Source organism: Pseudoliparis swirei, chromosome 21, assembly GCF_029220125.1.
Source record: "Pseudoliparis swirei isolate HS2019 ecotype Mariana Trench chromosome 21, NWPU_hadal_v1, whole genome shotgun sequence".
Lineage (NCBI taxonomy): Eukaryota > Metazoa > Chordata > Actinopteri > Perciformes > Liparidae > Pseudoliparis > Pseudoliparis swirei.
Window position 1 is genome coordinate 8,180,889 of NC_079408.1, and position 20,203 is coordinate 8,201,091.

The following is a 20,203-nucleotide window of genomic DNA, read 5'->3' on the forward strand; positions in this document are numbered from 1 at the left end:
CCGCATGCACGGTACAGGGAGGGAAGACCTTTCTCAACAAAACAAAAAAATCCTCAAAAGGGAAATGTATGGCATTAATTAACGTTTCTCAAAGGATAGTAAAAGACACATTATTTATTTATGTTTTAAGGTGGAATGAATTTATCAACATTCTGTAAATGGGCCATTGCTATTCTGGCTCCTAAACCAGAGATACAAACAGGTGGGCTTGTGAGCCGCCCCCCAGTGAGCAATGTCAGCCAGCATGCACTACTCTGATACTCTAAAACCATTTATAATACATGTACTTAGTTCATGATGTGATGTTCAAATGGCATAATAGAAAGCATTTAGAAAGCTCCCAACGCTGCCATTAAATGCACAACCCGTAATGCTGTGAGCCGCTGGAGACTGATATCGACATACTCCTCACCTTTGTTGTTGTAGACATCTAGGTAGTTGGGTGCAGAGAAGATGGTGATAAGGGATGGGAAGCCAGTGGTCTGACTCTTTCTGTACATGCGGTATCTGGTGAAGCATCCAGAAGGAGAGGTAAGCATTAGTAAACATTGCAACCTCGTACTCATGGATTAATCACTCGTGCTCAACCCCTCGGGGTATGATTAGCAGCGACAGTTTTCACGGCCTCTTGTTTTCACCACGGCTGTGTGTTTGTCCTGTAAACTGATGCATCAGCGACGGGGGCAACTCGGAGTAGCCTCAGGAGAGTTAATCCCCGTGTTACAGGTTAAACATGCCCTTAAGTAGTCATCATCACACTGAACCCACTCGGCATTCAAACCCACCGACTCTGATCTCCCAGGGACGTCTGTGCCGTGTTTGGTGGTTTGGATACTTGGCATGCAGGCGAGCGTTAGGTAAACAGAGCCCTAACTCAGAGGATATGTTTGCTGCTCCACACCTTGCAGCTACTATTTACGGAGATTAAAAGTAACAACAACTCAACAACATTATTATACGTGTGGTCTGAATTGGCCCGGGGATGCAACCTCATCGGAGACGTGTCCAGGTGTTCCCATGTGGTCACGCTGCGGGAAGGGAATGGTAAACAACTGTGTGCTGTGGATCCCACCGCCTTAACCTCGCCTAAAAAGGGAGATCAGCTTGAGATCAGCTAGACACATCCACCCGCCTGCTCGTTTAAAATAAATACAAAATCCTCCTTTTCAAAGAGGTTTTCCAGTGCGTCGTTAGAAAGGAAATCTTGGTGTGTCTGTAAGTGAAGTAAACAACACGTGGGGACAAAAGCCCACAACCAAACTTAACTTTTTAAAACCACAGCCCCCGATAAAGCCTGCATGAGTCGCACTTGTCCCATCACATCTGTCCGATTTACTCCTCTCCTTGGCGTCATTTTCATTTCTTGGATTAACGCGACTTCTCTCAAAGTTCAGACTGCACCGAAACCGGCTGGAGTAAACCCCCAGAGCTTTTCCTTTAATACCCTGGTTAGACTCACTCTGCTGTGTGACAGTGTGAGGGGAGACAACAGAATGCACTCACCCAGCATCCTGCGCTTCATGGGCCCGGATGACAGATAATAAGTTATTGTGTTGTAGAAAGTCACAGACTGCAGGGTAGCTGTTGATTAGAAGAGACACACATTTGGTTCATACATTAAGAAGAATCCCAGTAAGATCAAGAAGAACATAAAATAAAACAATTGCCAGCAAAGGTATCATAAGCTACATAATAACCCATAATATGCTTAACAGGTGTGATCTTTTTCAAACGGCAGATTTTGTTTTAGAATGAAAATAAAAAAATATCAAGTATGACACGTGATTCATAGCAGACCGTTTCTTCAAGAAAAAAAGGCGATCGCTGGGGAATTTTTATGCAAGTTTTATGCTCTTGTGATCGATTCAGACTGGAAGCAGGGAGACCAAAAACCTGGCTGCCAACGATCAAACTACAGTTCAGGGTTTCCATGCCACAACCTTTCCTTTCTCTGCACCAGCTTCCACTGGAAATGTCCTCCGCTCACAACGAGAAAGACAGAAGACAAGTCCCTGGCAGGCGGCATTTCTTATGTAAAATCTCTTGATAAGTTACAAAGTTAAGTTTAGTAAAATTGCACTACTACAAGACTTTTGGAGCGTTGCTTCTCACAAACATGATCAAAACAACATCGGGCGCCGGGATTTGTGAGTCTTGGAATGCTGTGAAGTGAACCAAGGGATCAGAACCACTATAAAATAATAAGGGCTAAATCAAAAGTTGTTTTTCAGGGTTTCATCTCTCTAATTTTACAATCTCAAATTACGCAAACCTTTGTCGTTCAATGGAGAATAATATTGTGTTTGTTAAATGACCTTTAACAAAGGTATGACCTTTGTATTGAGTTCTGTAATCCTAGCTCAGTGCCCCCTGCTAAAGCACAGCATGGCAATGAACAAAGTAATTAAGACCAAACTATATATTTTAGCTTCCGACTTTTCGGGAGATTTTATTTTTTAGTAAATGCTGCACAACAGATCCAGTGTTGAGTTTTACACACATTCGACTGACAGGCTCTACCATTATGGCCGCTTTATTGCATATCTGAATGTAAAGTCCTTTGAGGCAGGGCTGTAAAAAGTGTTATATAAGTAAATTAACTTTGACTTGACTCGCTCGGGGTTTGTTTTTTATTGCAAGGTCAGATAGCATGCTCGGTAAAATATTCTAAATTCAAATTGTGTGAAATGGAAATTCATCGAGTCTATTACCAATCTTGGTTCATGTCGACATGAGAACACATGCATTCCTCACAGTCACAACACACATCTGCTGGGAGGGATGGGAAAAGGACGGAGCAGTTGCTGAGAGGGAATTTTGATGGGGCTGGAAGGGGACTAGGAATACATGTTTTATTTCTCACTTGATTTCCTGCAACAGATGTAGATACATGCCATACGGAACCATTCACCAGACTAGATACATGTTGGCCTAGTTTCATTTTCTTCTTCTCCAGTTTGCATTTTAAATTTCAATTGTCTCCCATCTGTCCTACAACAGGGCGCAGATGTTAAGGAGCTCCTCGGACAACATGAGGCGTTGTGCAACTTCAGAGCGTGCAATATTAGTATCGCTCGGCAGGTTCTCGCCGTTAAAATGAAAGCTTTTCATTTTGTTTTAATATCAATAGCTTGGATCAACATCAATGGAAGAAAAAAAAAAGAAGATGCGAGAAAGAAAATCACATCAGGCTGATACAGTCGTGCTGCCGAGTGGCGGAGAAAATTAAAAAGCTACCGCATTCAAAACATGTGCAATTTCATGGCCGAATTGCGTTTGTAAAAGAGTTACGAGCGTGGCCACGCCGCTGGCGGGGGAATTATAGGTTACTGCAAGATAGAAGCTGAATGTTTTTGGGGAGGGGTGCCAAGGAATGTCTCTCTCTCCATCTGGTTTAAACTGTCTCATAAATGCTGCATGCCACTGTGATGCCAATTAGCGACCGTGCCCTCGGCCGATGACGTGAGGGACACTGATGACCAGCGTCGTGGTACAACACACGCGTAAAAAAAGAAGGCGGCCATATACCTTGCATTATGTAACATTTTCTGCTGGGTCTCTCTTCAGTAAAAGGGATGAATATCGTGGGCAAAGCACCTGCAGTGGATCTGCAGTGTAGCGGACAAATATGTCCTCACAAATCCACAACAAGAGCAGCACTGGGAGTTCATTGCCGAGCGTGGACATTAAAATACGATTAAGTTTCTTGTTATGAAACACCTGTTATTAAGAAAGAAGAAAATTCAAATCAGGAGCCTGGGGACATTTCTGAGTACTTCTGCCAGCGTGCCCGAAGCACGCCGGGGCCAAGTAAGCATTGCCGAGGCCATAATGAGTGGAGGGAGCGCAGCGCGCATTTAGGAGCAGTACTGAGCCTCGTGGTAATGTGCCAGTTCATTACATTTTGTGACAGCGCGAGCAGCCCGCTCCGTGCATGTCCTCTGTTTGTTCAGTCACTCTGCTCTCAATTGAAGGTAATGCGAGTTACATAAACACTGGTGACTGTCTAAGGAGACTTTGGGGCCACTCTGATGCACACTGTGTTCTCACAAACGTCGGCCTCCTACTCCCGGTTGAGGAATTGTAAGGCGACGAAAATGAACGGATGAGAAATGGAAATCTGGAAGCCGGGGTTTAGATTTTTGTTGTAAAACATTTCTTGATCATTACTAAAGTTCAAGGAGTCGGTCTTGGAACGTGTTCATTGTATAGTCTTTGGCCACAGATGGCGCAGCCAACTAATCAGATGATTTTTAGTTGTCAGGACCAATTAAAAGTGCTTTTTGATTATAGTTACTCAGATCATTTTTTAAATTCCACCATCGACTATAAAACAAAGTGTTGGCTCAATATGAGTCTTATAGACTGAACATTGAAGATATGTAATGCTAGTAGGGAATCAAAGCTGCTTTATATATGGCTGCTGGTTGGAATCCTCTCTGAAATGTTCCAAAGTAGTAAACAAAAAAGAAAGAAAAAAACGCCAACACAGCAATGTAATAACAAAATAAAACTCCTCCCTTTCTGTAAGACACAGAATGCTCACCTGTAGAAGTAGGAACAGCCTCGCACTGTGTTGTGTGTGAAATGCTCTTGGCTCTTCTCATTCCCAAAGTCCTCCAGGGGGTCGGACCACAGCAGATCACACATTGGTCCGTATGCTGGGGGCTCTTTGAATCTGTCTAACTGTGGAGGAAAAAAATGGGACTCGTGTCAGCCGTGTTTGACCGGACCAACGCATACGCAGTGTGTATTCTGCTGCAGAGAAAAATATGTCAGCTCTCTCTGGGAGGGTGGCTGCTGCTGCTGCCGTGATCAGAATGATATTATGGGCAGAAATGAGTGGTAGATTTGGAATATACGGCGTGGACGACATATTCAAAGACAGCGTTCACCTTCTGGCTACCTCGAACGCCTTTTCATTTATTTAAAAAAGGCGTAAAAAAAACTCAACGGCAGAAATAAATTTGGAAGAACGAACAAAAAGGACTTTGCTTTCAGCCAAGGATGTCTCTTTTCTCCAACAAAAAGCTTGTGGATTACTGGATGGGTAGCATGATGGACACTTCAATAGAGGGAATTCTATTGTGCATGCCCTCTGATTGCAGCCATAAAATCCATTTGAAATTATTGAATTAGTTTGAAAAAAAAAGGATCCGACTCTTCAGTATTTGTTAAATCAGACTAAGAACCAGACCTGATGCTCATGTTCCCTTGTGTCCAAGTCCTGAGCAAAGCTTCAGACACATCTGAGAGAATCACTTCATGCATTGCTACTATGCTTGTTATTTTCACAGCCCATCTAAAACAAATACACTTATCTCCTCATTAACTTTGAATGAATGCAGAAAGTACATTAGGCGTATAGGAAGCTTTAATTGTATATTTTTTAAAGACATTAACAGCCACCTGCTGTTCCAACACACACACACACACACACACTGTAGCTTTATGAAATGATCGAGAAAATGGTCTCGAATCAGACACATACTTTCCTGATGTCGTCAAGATTTGTGATTTCTGGAGACAGTCCTCCGTGTACACACAGGAACTGCTGGTTCATAAGTGCAGCCAGGGGAAGGCAGTCGAAGGCGTCCATACATGCGTCATACACCCTCTCTGAATACTTAATTCTACCTGTCATGGGGGGGGGAGAGAGGGAGACAGGGCAGGGAAAGGTAAGCGTGCCAAGTCAAACAAAACACAGCTCTCACACACTGGGGCTCACAGTGTGCTAGTCTGAGGCGGAAAGGCTCTCCAAAGTGCCATTAAACTTCCCAAACACATTTTTAAAAACAGCACAGTTTCACAGCTCTTTTTTTCTTCTTTTTCTTCTCTTTTAACAGTCCAACAGAAATAGGTCTGACTTGTGTAAATATCAAAAAGGGCAACACATTTGGAGTGAGTCCTGCGCCAGGCTAGTGGGCGTTAAGTGAGCATTAGACGTTGATGGCCGAACTGGATGCATAATAAACAGCTTATTATAAAGAATAACTCAGTCCTCCTTCCACTCTGAACACAGAGTCACAGACCAGACTCCTTAGACTCAATCGAGATAAAAAAGTTTGAAAAAAGAAATAAAATTGAAGTGATTACTTACATTCCTGCTTAAATGTGAAATACTCTGTTAAATGTCTACATTCATGATTCCCACGCAGCAAAAACAGTGTTTTGGGGTAAAGGATCTTTAAGGCCCACAAGTACAGCACACACTGAAACAAAGAAGCAAAACAAAAAAGGTTGGAGAACAGTTAGATTGCCATATTTAAATAACATGAAACATGAACCGTCAAGTCAGACTTTGTCAATATCACAGAAAGGCATAATATAAGCAATTCCGCTCATAATGAAACATTCATGCAGTCCATTTTGTGGCATAGTTCATTCAGGCTTGCTTGAGGAGATGACAATCCTTCAGAGGAACCGTCAGAGGACAGGCACGGCACACTCCCTTACAATATATTTTATTAATAAAAGTAGAATGTTTCAGGCGATGAGATGGGCGGAACAACAGATCAAAGTTAATTCCGATCCGCAGTCGCAGATTAAATGTGTGTATTTTGCCTCATATTAAAACTCTCGCTCTCCATAACCCTGAGATTTGCTATCCAGGCTATATATTTTGAAGTTATTACAAAAGGCCTATCAGCGCTCCGATATCTGCAGCCTGATTGGATCTACGCTCAAAGAAAGCTATTAATAAACACAGCGTGTCACACTCGATTAGGCCCTCGTGAGGACGCAAACAAATGCGCAGACTTACTTCAATACTGAAATACCCTCTGTCGACGTAGTCCCCCAGGAAAAGGTAGCGCGTGGATGCTGGTGATCCTCCCACTTCAAACAGCTTCATCAGGTCAAAGAACTGCCCATGGATGTCTCCACACACTGGAATAAGGCAGAAAGAGGAACAAAGGCACATCAGGATAACGGCTATTTTCAAAGCTGAGGAACAGCAGATGAAAGCCTCAAGAACACTGTGCGAGGCTATTTGCTCATTTACACATTTAATTTCAGCTGTGAAGCTTCGGTGGCTTTTCATATTTATAGCGACGTTGGAACGTTCCATCTGGGAGTTCACTATATCCTCTTCTAATCGTTTTGTTTCGTTAAACAATGTGACATTTTTCATTAACATAAATCGCTCATTTGTAACTGAGAAAAAAAAAGACCTCGTTATGCACAGACCACCGTCAGCTCCGCGGCCCACGCTTACTGCGGGAAATTATGCAAAGAAGAAGACGACATGTAAACAATACTGGCCAGTAGTACAAATAACAGGAGCGTTTCTAAACTCAACGTTCGCTAAAATCAGGTGTGTAATCTGAATCCGTTTGGAAAAAGAAAGAAAAAACAAGCGGAATTGCAAATCACAGGAATTCGACCATCTACGGCATAGATGGTCGAATTCCTGTGTGGTTGGATTCAATTCAATTCAGTTTATTTGTATAGCCCAATTTCACAAATTACAAATTTGTCTCGGAGTGCTTTACAATCTGTACACATAGACATCCCTGCCCCAAAACCTTGCATCGGACCAGGAAAAACTCCCAAATAACCCTTCAGGGGGGAAGAAACCTTCAGGAGAGCAACAGAGGAGGATCCCTCTCCAGGATGGACAGGTGCAATAGATGTCATGTGTACAGAAGGACAGATTTAGAGTTAAAATACATTCAATGAATATGACAGAGTGTATGAATAGTTCATAGTAGGCATATTCCACGATGGAGACCTCCACGATCCATCAGGTAGATGGCGGTGGGGAGGAGGAGTGGGCGGAGTCTCAACAGTGGGCGGAGTCTCAACAGGACAGTGGCGTAGTCAGGAGCAGGAATTCCACGACCCAGACCTCGATGATCCATCAGGCAGATAGATCTATGCCGTCTCATAGGGTCCGATGACCCCATGAGACGTGAAGTCAAAAGGACTCCGGGAGAAAGCAGAGTTAGTAACGTGTGATTGAGAGATGAAAATTCATCCTTAAGGAGAGAAAAAGAGGAGATAGGTACTCAGTGCATCCTAAAACGTCCCCGGCAGCTATAAGCCTATAGCAGCATATCAAGGGGCTGGACCAGGGCAAACCTGATTCAGCCCTAACTATAAGCTCTGTCAAAGAGGAAGGTCTTCAGTCTACTCTTAAACGAGGTGACTGTGTCTGCCTCCCGGACTGAAATTGGAAGCTGGTTCCATAAAAGAGGAGCTTGATAACCAAAGGCTCTGGCTCCCATTCTACTTTTTAAGACTCTAGGAACTACAAGTAGTCCCGCATTTAGTGAGCGTAGCTCTCTAGTGGGGCAATATGGTACTACAAGCTCCTTAAGATATGATGGTGCATCACCAATCAAGGCTTTGTACGTTAAGAGAAGAATTTTAAAAGTGATTCTTGATTTTACTGGGAGCCAGTGCAGAGCAGCTAGTGCAGGAGTGATGTGATCTCTTTTCTTAATTTTAGTGAGAACACGAGCTGCAGCATTCTGGATCAACTGGAGGGACCTAAGAGATTTATTAGAGCAGCCTGATAATAAGGAGTTGCAGTAATCCAGTCTCAAGTAACGAACGCTGAACCAATTTTTCTGCATCTTTTGAGACAAGATGTGCCTGATTTTTGAAATATTACGAGATGAAAGAATGCAGTCCTTGAGATTTGCTTTACGTGGGAGTTAAAGGACAAGTCCCGATCAAAGATAACGCCAAGATTCTTTACAGTGGTGTTGGATGCCAGGGCAATGCCGTCTACAGAATCCACATCACCAGATAATTGATCTCTGAGGTGCTCAGGGCCGATTAAAATGACTTCGGTTTTGTCTGAGTTTAACATCAAGAAGTTGCAGGTCATCCATGTTTTATGTCTTTAAGACATGCTTGAATTTTACCGAGTTGGTTGCTCTCCTCTGGTTTTATCGATAAATATAGTTGAGTATCATCTGCATAACAATGAAAGTTTATGGAGTGTTTCCTGATAATATTGCCCAAAGGAAGCATGTATAAGGTAAATAAAATTGGTCCAAGCACAGAACCTTGTGGAACTCCGTGATTAACGTTGGTGGTTATCGAGGCGTCATCGTTTACAAATACAAACTGAGATCGATCTGATAAATAGGATTTAAACCAAATTAGTGCCGTGCCTGAAATGGTAGTATAAATTCAAAAGTTATGAGGTTGTGGTCTGACAGAAGAGGATTCTGTGGGAAGACCTTCAAATGCTCAATGTCAACGCCATAAGTAAGAACAAGATCAAGCGTGTGGCCAAAGCTGTGAGTGGGTTTCTGTACTCTCTGACAGAAGCCAATCGAGTCCAACAAGGAGATGAATGCAGCACTAAGGCAATCATTATCAACATCCACATGGATATTAAAATCTCCAACAATAATAACTTTATCGGTTTTAAGAACCAAACTTGATATAAATTCTGAGAATTCAGATATAAACTCTGAATATGGACCTGGTGGCGGTACAGAATCACAAATCGAATTGGCTGTAGTGTTTTCCAGGTTGGATGTGAAAGACTAAGAACAAGGCTTTCAAATGAGGTGTAGTGTAATTTTGGTTGAGGATTAATTAATAGGCTCGATTCAAAGATGGCTGCTACTCCACCTCCTCGACCGGTGCCTCGAGGAATGTGAGTATTAATATGACTTGGAGGAGTCGATTCATTCAGGCAGACATATTCTTCATGGCTCAGCCAGGTCTCAGTTAGGCAACATAAATCAATGTGATTATCTGATATTAAATCATTTAGTAACACAGCTTTAGATGACAGAGATCGAATATTTAGGAGACCACATTTAATAGACCTATTTTGTTGCACTGCTGAAATAATGGTGTTAACTTGTATAAGGTTATTGTGTACGACTCCTCTTCTGCTTACTTTTGATTTATTTACGAATCACAAACAAGAGCCGCCAAACTTGATATTATCGTGTTATTGCCATCGTCTTACGAGCTCCACTCTCACAACGGAGTCAATACTCCAGTGCACACTATTTTCATGATGAAAGCAGTTGTCCAATACGGAACGGAAACACAAGAACTGGCTGCGGCTTGTTTTTCCACCACATCCTCTTTCGGCCTCTTCGTAACCTTGAGGCGTTTCTACTGGCTCGCAATTTGAACGCATCCTTGCCAAGTCCACTGGCTGAAACGGCCGGAAAGCTTTCGGTCGTCTCCAAATCTCAACGCGTATCGTTGACCGCGATTACAAATCTGGCTCGTCATAGATATCACAAAACAGATAAACCGACTTTGGCTTCATCCGCACACAGCGCTGACGGTCCGCCACTACACTGGTATTACCGGGATACCCGGAATATTCCGCACCGGGGGTGACTCCGAGAACGTCGCTCGTGTCATGTGCCTTTCTGCACGGCGACGAGCAGCAGTTGTGAAACAGCGCCAGGGGAGTGTTCTGGGAGAAGCCCGTCCGCGTCACAAATCAAGGACAACAAATCACTCAACCTGGATTGGTATATGTGGGCCTATACGCCACTACTCTCTCGGGAGAAGAGGGAAGCAGAGGCCACGCAAGATTTGCTGCTTCTTTGACTGCGAGGTCATCGGATTTATGGACTGTGGGTCAATTTCTGCGCCACTCTAAAAAAGGTTGATTTCAAAAGGGTCGTTAGACCGAAACTTATTATTTATTATCGATACATTTCTTCCGTTGGTTCCCATGTGGTCCACCGTCCACTTTTGGACCGCAGGTAATAAATACACAAATACAATTTGAGTATTTAACGACAACATTAGCATTATAATAACATTCACTCTATCTGGTTGTCAGATATTCTGCTATAAGAGAAAGGCTGATGAGCTTAGACGGAGCTTTAGACGAGCGTATTAAAACCTGCACTCGTTTTCCTCAAGTGGCTTTCTCTTATTTGGCGTTGGCCTTTGTTTGGCAAACACGTAAGAGTACCTGAAAGCTCCACCGTGGATCCTGAACAGTATTTATCCGTGCAGCAAGCCTGTAAGCTGCCAGCTGAAACCTGCAGCTGGAAAGTAGATCCAGTTAAAATCTCCGTAAATACGTGGTAGCTTTAATGAGGCTTGTAGAAGGTGTCTTGGTTTCAGTACATAGTCTCCAGCACACCCGCATGCACAAGAACACGCATACTAAAAATCACGGGCATTATACCCGCGGGTATTTCTCCAGGGAAACGGCAGCAGATTTGAGGTAAATTCCCATCATTGTACAGTCGAGAGGTCTTTTCCCCCCCGAGAACACAATTGACACAGAATATTATCAAATTGATTTTACAGACACTGAACACTAAAGAAGTAGAAGAAGAAAAACAAGTATTATTCAGTGGAGTACTAGCCTGGTTTAAAACAACTTTTATTCTCTTTAATCATATTCAGCACTACAGCTCTTTTATTGCCCGTTCTGTTTATCGGGCCAATTTACCGAATTAGTTGGAACTTGCGATGCTTTTATTGCTTTGTTATTTCCTTGATTCAGTGCTTTGTGTTCAATATGAAGGCTATTGAGTGGCGTCCAATGTAGGCTCGCCTATGACCTCAGTGATGTCATATCCCCTGGCACTGTGGGCAGCGGATGCCAAGATATTTAAATCGCGGACTGAACCATCATAATAACACAACCCTGAAGTCTTTCCACTTCAGGAAACAAGTTGGAAAAAGTCCCCTTCTTCACCGAAGCGGGGCGATAAGACCATTGACACAGCGATATCGGATGTGAACCGAGTGGCGGTGACCGCTCGGCATCCGCGGTTGACACCAAAGTGCTGCAATCCATCCATTCTTCCAGCTCGTGAAGTGATTAACGAGAGATTGAATAGACCTTGAATCTAACTCGGAAAGGACTCTGGCCTTTTTCGAGAGGCTGTTGATCGCCTTATGAAACGCATCTCGCGGGGAGATCTACAATAAGAGTCGGTGGGAAAGTCTTTCAGAGAGATACCCAATTAGTGGGAGCTGGAGGACAACGTTGGAGAACAATTATCTCAAGTTACGAGCCTCTTGAGACCGCTCTCACAATCAGCTCTCCTCGACTGCATCGTAAACCTCTGCTCAACCATTCGTCTTTTCTTAAACGCACACTGTGTAACTGTGTAAATCCACGGTGGGGACCGCCGTAACAAAAGAAAACTGAAGGAGCCTTGTTATTTGCGTCCGATGTCTGAAGATGCCCCTACTTCCCTCTTGCAGTCAAGCCAACACGACAACAGCGCGAACATGTGGCGCAGGTTTGTTTCAGACGGTTGCTCAGTTCCTGGAAGATTGATTAATTGCAACAACAATGGCCAAAACGTTGCTCGAGTGAGGGGAACTTAAACTGTAGCTATATTTTTATGAATCATTTCATTTATTTGCATTCTAACTAATCTGCGCAGCTCTTTTTATATTTGTTTCCCAAGATACAAGTCTCCTAACTGTCTTGATAGTCTTTTCTTTTTTTCATAAAAGCCTTCAATTTGTGCAAAGGTATTATGCATCATCTCGTGACTTTAATGTGGTCATGTATGAAGTAATGAGCAACACTTAATCTATGCTTAAAATAAAAAAATGTGTGGCAACGTTAAATCAAGTTTTAATTGAGGTCAACCATGAATTTGTTTGACATTCGAAGGACCTCAAAACCTGCTTAAGTATAAAAACAAACAGCAATTAAAGCAAGAGAGACATTTTTCTAAAAAATAAAAAAATGCACCCATTGTAGATACCTTTTTTGCATCCTGGCCACCATTACGGCTTCACTACAAGGGCTAATTTACTACATAATGCGAAGGTGGACTAAAACTAGATTTGACTTGATTCCTCCGGTTTCATCCAGAAAGTGTGTTGGCTGGTTATTGCTATGGAAACGAATCCTCAAACAAACCTAAGCTGCTGCTGACCTGATAAAAAAGGACCACCAATGGAACAATGCAACGCATCCACTGTGTAGAAACAGAGCGATGGCTGAAACAGGCATCCATCGCTCTGCAAAGTCACTTTTTCTAAAAAGCACTCACATCTCACTGCGCTTGAGAGTACAATTATGTCGAAAGGGACGACCACCGAGAGAGAAATTATTGCGAAAATGTAGGGCTCACAGGGAAATAAACAATATGTTCATGTTTTCAGAAGTGGGCTCTGCAGGAGGCTCGGTGAGGAAGTCGAGGGGCCGCAATTTCACCTGAACCGCACGTCTAACACACACACTGTGTGGGAGGACTGCACCTCCAGCTGACCTTTTGGAAAGCTGTCACTTGCCGGCGAAGAAAAAAAGATGTGGCGAGAGTTTAATCACTGGCCAAAAAGCCCAAATGCGACGGTCACTGGGAATCGCAGTCACCTCATCTGTGCACGCGTGTGGACGGATGTTCGATGAAAAACTAAAATGCCACATCGGCTCGCTCCTCCAGCTCCGGTTTTTATCACAGCAAGAGTGCACAATCCATCCATCCATCCATCGCTCTGCTCCAGCACACCTACAGACGGGCTTTCCTTCCCTCCCGCTTGTCACACAACAGCGAGGTGGGAACCAGAGCCCACATAAGAAGAGCAGGTGGGAGTACATTATCTGGAGTGAAAAACAATTCGTTCTGGCCATCTCCTGCTTGTGCACTGAAGTGATCTCCCCGAGTAGCAGCATATCAGCGGGCACCAGCTATTGAGGGGGCGTTCGGCATTACACAACCTGGCTTCAGAACCGACACAGGCCACTCCACAAGGCCGGGCTCATTGAGCGAGAGAAATCCACGGCGAGGCAGACGGTGCCAGATCATGTTTCGATTGAGACTGGGCGAAAGCAATACCCCCGGTTTTATGATGGCCCTCTTCTGAGAGCTCACATCCCTCAGAGCATGTATGCAAAAGGGGGAGGGGGCGCTTTGCAATCTGTTATGAACGTCAAACTGGATGTGATTTTTAGGAAGCCGCTATCTCCGGCACGGCGGCGGCGACGATCATTTGAACGATGTCAGATTTAGAGTCGGACGTTGATGAACTCGACGAACTTCAAATTACTGTGTTGGTGTGAGCCACTGGTGATTTCATTATGAGAGGTGTGAAGAGGCAACTCTTCCAGTATTTCAAACATTTGAGAACAGACAGAACAGATGTGTTTATTCTCATCTATCGGTTCGCAAAGGATAACTATTCATCCCGAGTGCTCTTTAAAGGGGTCTTCACCATCAGGTTCAAAACCAGCTATGCTGGGAATATTAATTTGAGCCCGATACCAACCGATAGTTTTTATAATAAAATGTGCAATAAGCTAACATCACCCCAGACGATTTATCCATCTTGCTCTAATATCCACATTAGTATACTTCTCATTAAAAATTGCGCAACAACCTAAAGAATTTCCCCACGGGGATAAATAAAAGTGTACGTTCCTTCTTCTTATAAAAGGAAAAGGTCTAATGGCCTTGCAATGCTGCACAGAGCGAGAACCACTCACATTAAACTCATACAATGTCCACGCTAATCAAGGGCAGAGTTAGACCTTTTTAAAGTGCACACGGGAAATTCCAAAACCAAGTGCTTAACATTTCTTCACTTCATGAATCACAATCTCATAAGAAAGATCATGAATGCAAACAGCTACTGCTAAAAAGCCTCGACCTGGGGGGGTAAAAAGCCCTTTTAGCTCGAGTAAAACATGTTTCCTAGTGCAGTGAGAGACTCCAACAGACTGGAGCATCCGCGCTGCTAACAGGTGTATGAACAGTGTAAAAGCTCGCTGTTGCCTGGCGATGTGACTGTGGAGGGAGGGCGGGGGGGGGGGGGGGGAGGTCCAGTCGATGAATGGCTGTGCGAAGGCCATGGGAGCAGCTTGTACTCGGTGGCCTAAGCCAGCTCAGTCGTCACACGGACCCCCCCACCCCCACCCCTCCACGGAAAAAAAACAAACACCTGCCATCTGGCCCGACCAGGAAGTGACTATGTGAATGTGAGAAGCGGCGAAGGGGAGCAGAGAGCCGATATCGTTACGGCGATTCACAAATCGATAATAATAATACATTTAATTTTTATCGCACTCTTCCTTCAAAGAATCTCAGAGTGCCACACATATAGTAAAAACAAATAAAACCGATTAAAACATAGTTAAAGCAACCCATAAAAATAAAAAAATAAGAATGTAATAGCTGACAATAAATTAACTCAAGGTAAAAAATGCCTTCCTGAATAAAAAGGTTTTTAGGCCAGTCTTAAAAGAGTTCATGATAAATATTGACTCGCTAATTGGCTGTCGCGTTGGAATTGCAGGTGTGATCGGGAGGGGGTGGAGGGTCTCCGAGCGTGACACACGGAGGGATGGCAGACGGAGAGAACAAGAGAGCATCGAAGTCGTGTTCATGGAGAACGGTGTGAGAGTTTGGGCGCACGCAAGAGGGGGAGACACAGCGGGGCCGCGGGCACGCGCAGCAGAGAAAACCCTCGCTGAAAAGGACTCATGCGTGGGAGAAGGGTTGAGACAGGGGTGTTGAGTGGGAGGGAAAGAAGTGCTTCACTGCCGCGCTCGTGTACACAAGTGCACACGCACACACACACACACACACTCATCGAGGGATCCACGGCTTGCACGCAGAACAGGAGCTGTCCACCGTTTCTATGTAACTCAGCAAGAGGAAAGAGATGTGCTGGCCGAGAAGCATCGTTTGACCAGTTCTCCAATCTAAAATCGACACGTTAGGCTTGCGATCGAGCTTCTGAGAATCAAAACGACAACCTCACCGCACGGGAAGGTCAGAGTAAGAGTTCTGTTTACTCTTTAGGAACGAGATTGTAATCGCGTCGAGACAAGAAAGTCGGACGAGCTGCCCTCGTTTACGTCACACTGACCCGCCGTATTTCGTACCGGTATCCGCCACAAACGCATTTGAGGTGTATTCAAATGAACGTCTTATGTAATAAGCACTGTCGCTTTAAGGGACTGTCTCTATTTGCTCTGAGCTCAGTGAGAGGACAGGCTCTGAGAAAGATCCCAGCTTTGGCTTATTGTGCACATGTGTTTAAGCTTGATAAATAGCACAGTTTCACTGTGGGAATGGACTGACTTCGGAGTGTTTACTTTAAACTGGAAGGTCAATACAATTTGGTTCAGTCCGAGTTAGAATTTAATTTGTTTGGAAACACTCCTGTGCGGCGAAACCCCGCCATACAATGGGTCTACAGTCATGCACATAAATCACTCAATTTTTTAAAATGAAAAGCCAGTTAACCGTATACATGGCAAACAAAAATGTTTAAATAGGAAATCTAGTTCTGTTGAACAGGATTTCTCCTAATCCCTTGTGTGTGTGCCCGCAAATACGAAGACCGCGCCAGCAAATACGGCTTTTGTCCAAATCGGTTTGCATCTTTTTTGTTAAGCTTTTAAAAAAATATTCTATTATTATAATGGCCTCAGTAAGCATATGAGAGCCATACTTGTGTTCATAAAGGGCTGTGCATTCATGAATTTAAGTAAGTGCCTGCCAAATATGAGCATAGGCCACTCTGGACTGTATTTTGAGAACAATCTCGTATTTGGAAATGATGATGGGTTGCCATAGATCCTTTGAGTAGGTCTGTGCCTCTGATTACAACAACATCAAAGACGCCTCATCAGAAAGTCTAATGGAGGAACAGGGCACTTGACCAGGAAGAAAGACAACAACAGATGCACTGGCTCTGTGCATATGCATCAGCGAGCCTCCTCCTCCAGTATGTTCTTTCAGCACAAATGAGTTGGAACTTCAGCTCCGGGGCGCTTTTCAGACTGAATAAGCGCTCAACTGGAAAATAAATGAATATTGTGGAGAAATTAGTCGCGACAAATGGCGGAAAATGTTCAGCAACCCGAGCCGTTTTCATTGAGCGCGATACAAACGGTGAGCGGCAGTGCATCTAAACAGGATGTTTAGCTTTTCTGTGTCGGAATTGGGTTTCATTACCATGCATGTTAGTTTTGGCAAATTGGATGACCCAAACCGTATCCTAAAATAAAACGCACTGCTACGGCTGGCCACATGGCCCACGTGCAGCCCGGAGGCCAAATGACTCACTTAATTAACTAAATGAAGTTTTCATACGACTGGAAGCACGCAGTCCCCTCTTTAAATATACCAGTGTGCGTTTCAAATCTACAACACACGTGTCTCGTTCGCAAACAGTTCTGGCTGAAAACGTCACTTCAGGTTAATATATCGGGCAATTTCGAATCAAGTCATGTATGACCTAATGATGACGGTGACATCAACGACGTGTGACAGACGAGGAAGGAAACGGCAGGCTAGTTGGAAAGTAATTTGCTTCTTCTGCCACGTCTGCTTGCAAACACTATTTTCATCTTTTAAAGTGGATCCTTTGTTAAGTCACAAAAAACTAGCACACGTGCACGTCAAGTTCTTTTCCTTAGAGCTGCAAAGCGGTCTTGAAATTTGACTAATATTTTCATTATCTGTTCATATCAAGCACAAGGTGACGTCTGAAAAAAATTCTATACAACCAGTATACAACCAGATCATATGCAGTTCACATCAGACTATGAAAAAGCAGTGAATACTACCAATGTGGAGGGTGGATTCAGTATATATTCAGTAATTTGAATTAAATTAAGAATTGACAATCAAAATATTACACATTTTCTGTCTAAATCGATTAAATATTCAAGCTCATCCCTGGAAACGATGTGCTGAATCTGACCACTGACCTGTAACAGGAGCCTCGATGTCCAGCAGGTTCTGCTCCGCACGCAAGATCGAGCCGCCCTCTGCGATGAGCCTCAGGGCCACCGATTCCTCCACGCGGCCTTCCTTGGTGAGGTGGGCTTTTAGCACGTCCACTTTGGGTTTCCCATCGCTGTCAAACACCTCTTTAGCTGTCAGCCGGTGACTGGGGGGGAACGGGACAGCTGCGGGGACACAAAAAAAGAAAGAAAAAGCATCACTACAGCTGCCATCATAACATATTTACAGTGCTTTAATATATTTCTCATTGACTAAAGGCTTATGAGGATATGCAGTTAATTCCACAGCACCGAGCAAAAGGCCTTTTAGCTGTTTGATTAGCAGGTGCTTTGTACCTTCCAGGGGATCGAGGCCCTACAGGAGAGCGGGTGTTCACTCCCATGCTCCCAGCCCCCCCTCTGAGACAATTTACCAGATCGCTGCTATTATCTGCGAGTCATTCAATTCCCAATATTTGTAACAGACAGACAGTGTGTCGTTTGCTTGGCAATATTCACAGCAGAATAAATTACACTTTGAAGGGGAAGCATAGAATACAGATGTTTTAGCCTTCCGTGCGAGTATTATCTTATGTATTTCTATATTTAAACATGCTCATTTGTATGATTAGAAGAGAGATTATCTTCTGGCTTACGTGCATTTACTCATTTGTCAGTCACAACTTATTTAAAAGAGTTTGGTTCTGCTTATTTATGAGTCTTGAAAGCATCCTGAAAATTAGATACTCAATCCAACCATTAGAGTCAGTATTGGCCCCAATATCATTATCGGTATTGGTGCATGAGAGCGATGAGCCGGGGGAGGAGGGGCCAACTTTGAATGCTGTGTTTACAAAGCATAACAGACAAATCCTACTGATCCTGCCTTTAATTAGTGGCGCATCAAAGGATGGCTTTTCACACCATTTCAATTTGCTCTAGCCATTTTGCATATAACAGACAGATTAAAAAGCCTGAATCCTGTTTGCATGCATTTTAATTCAAAATTGAACCTTCTCATCTAAATCACAGCACAATTCTTTTTTTTTTTTTTTACCAAAGCACAATTTATATGCAAACAGCCCAATGAGCCTTTAGACAGACTTTGAACAGAAACCCCACAATTCTTTAAAATGGACCTCATGTCAGTGCCATTTCACTTTTAACAGGTAAAAAGGAACATACGGTGTCTTTAATAAAACCGTTATTTTAATGAAACCATTATTTAAACATTCTTAAAGCGGCCTCCGCCAACACAAAAGCTATTAATATTCCCTTTATTACAACCCCCTGATGATGAGCATATTGCTCACTGACAGGTACAAAAAGGGCAAAATGAAAAACCGCATCCTGTGGACTTTCAAACTCGGCAGCGGCACAATAAGACGTGCTCTTAATTAACGCCCACTTGCCGACTTTGCACATAATTTACGGGCAAGACGAATGCACTAAGCCAGTGGCAAATACTGTGGAGTTGGTGTGTGTGTGTGTGTTTCTGTGTTAACGTTCATCCTTCCCAAAGGTGACATCAGTGGTAATCAGCCCTGCATTGTATCCGTGCCACTCTGTGCTTAGTGACAGACCATACTTGGGCTCTAGACTACAGTATTTAAAGTGGGCTAACAGGTGTGTGTTGAAATGGGTCGTGGAATAGTTTCAGCATTACTATGCCTTAAACAGTCTAAATCACCAAAGTACAAAAGGCAGTACATTTCTCTGCAGATATAAAACTGGATCAAATTTTTAAACCCACATTGCCTAAAGCCAACACAATTAAGTGAGAATCTATTTCAGAAATCAGAGAGTCTACATTAAGATGGTGGGATGCTCTGCGTTCTTCTTTCCAGCTACCACCATCTGCATACTTAAGACCAAAATGTTCTCATCGAAAACGTTGTTCGAGCCAAATAAATACTCAAAAAACAAAACAATCTTTTCAAATCAATATCAGCCCAACGTCTCCAGTAGTTTATCTGGAGCATTCGGAAATAGAGAGATATAATTACCCCAAAAACACCCAGGTTTTTGAGCACAAGCTGTGCATCTCTAGTCCGAGGCCGGGGCCTTGGGGCTTTTGACTTAAAAGACGACACCACAGCGGTCCCCGAGGTGTTGGGGACATGCAGCGTGAACACTGCTGTGAACTGTATTGGACGTATTTTCTTTCCTAAAGAGATTTACATGTCAAGTAAATTCAAGAATCTGGAACGTTATGTGGCACAAATATCCCTTGGACGATTAAGAGATCTCGTATGAACGTGATAACTGTCAGATAGGGGCAGAGGGTATGGATTTAACTGGATTTTCCTGAGCCCACATAGTTAGCCAATTAGGAATTACTGCGTGACAGGTAAACCCCCGAGGCAGTCCACCACATCCACCCTGTTCTTGAATCTGAACTTTATGAGACGAAACCTAAACTTTATGAAATGAAACCAAGTTATTTTTTAACTCTCTGCAAAAAAAACAAGATTGAGTTTTATGAGGACGATGCATGGGAACGCCACATATCCAACGGTTGCGGCGGTTATTGGATTTGGGTTC

General features: G+C 43.5%; 1 protein-coding gene across 6 annotated transcripts in view; it reads right to left on the bottom strand.

The window, feature by feature from the left end:
* Window positions 1-20,203, bottom strand: part of LOC130211606 (protein phosphatase 3 catalytic subunit alpha) — a 66,695-nt gene that overhangs the window by 16,588 nt on the left and 29,904 nt on the right. For all 6 annotated transcript variants that reach the window (XR_008835109.1, XR_008835108.1, XM_056442463.1 and 3 more), the window contains exons 2-8: window positions 17,645-17,845; window positions 6,764-6,888; window positions 6,101-6,212; window positions 5,492-5,637; window positions 4,547-4,686; window positions 1,504-1,581; window positions 413-507 (exon numbers count right to left, since the gene is read on the bottom strand). Coding sequence is in view for 4 of the 6 variants with exons in the window: in XM_056442463.1 (XP_056298438.1) it covers window positions 413-507; window positions 1,504-1,581; window positions 4,547-4,686; window positions 5,492-5,637; window positions 6,101-6,212; window positions 6,764-6,888; window positions 17,645-17,845 (897 nt within the window). In the remaining 2 variants the exon portion in view is untranslated. The remainder of the gene's footprint in view (window positions 1-412; window positions 508-1,503; window positions 1,582-4,546; window positions 4,687-5,491; window positions 5,638-6,100; window positions 6,213-6,763; window positions 6,889-17,644; window positions 17,846-20,203) is intronic.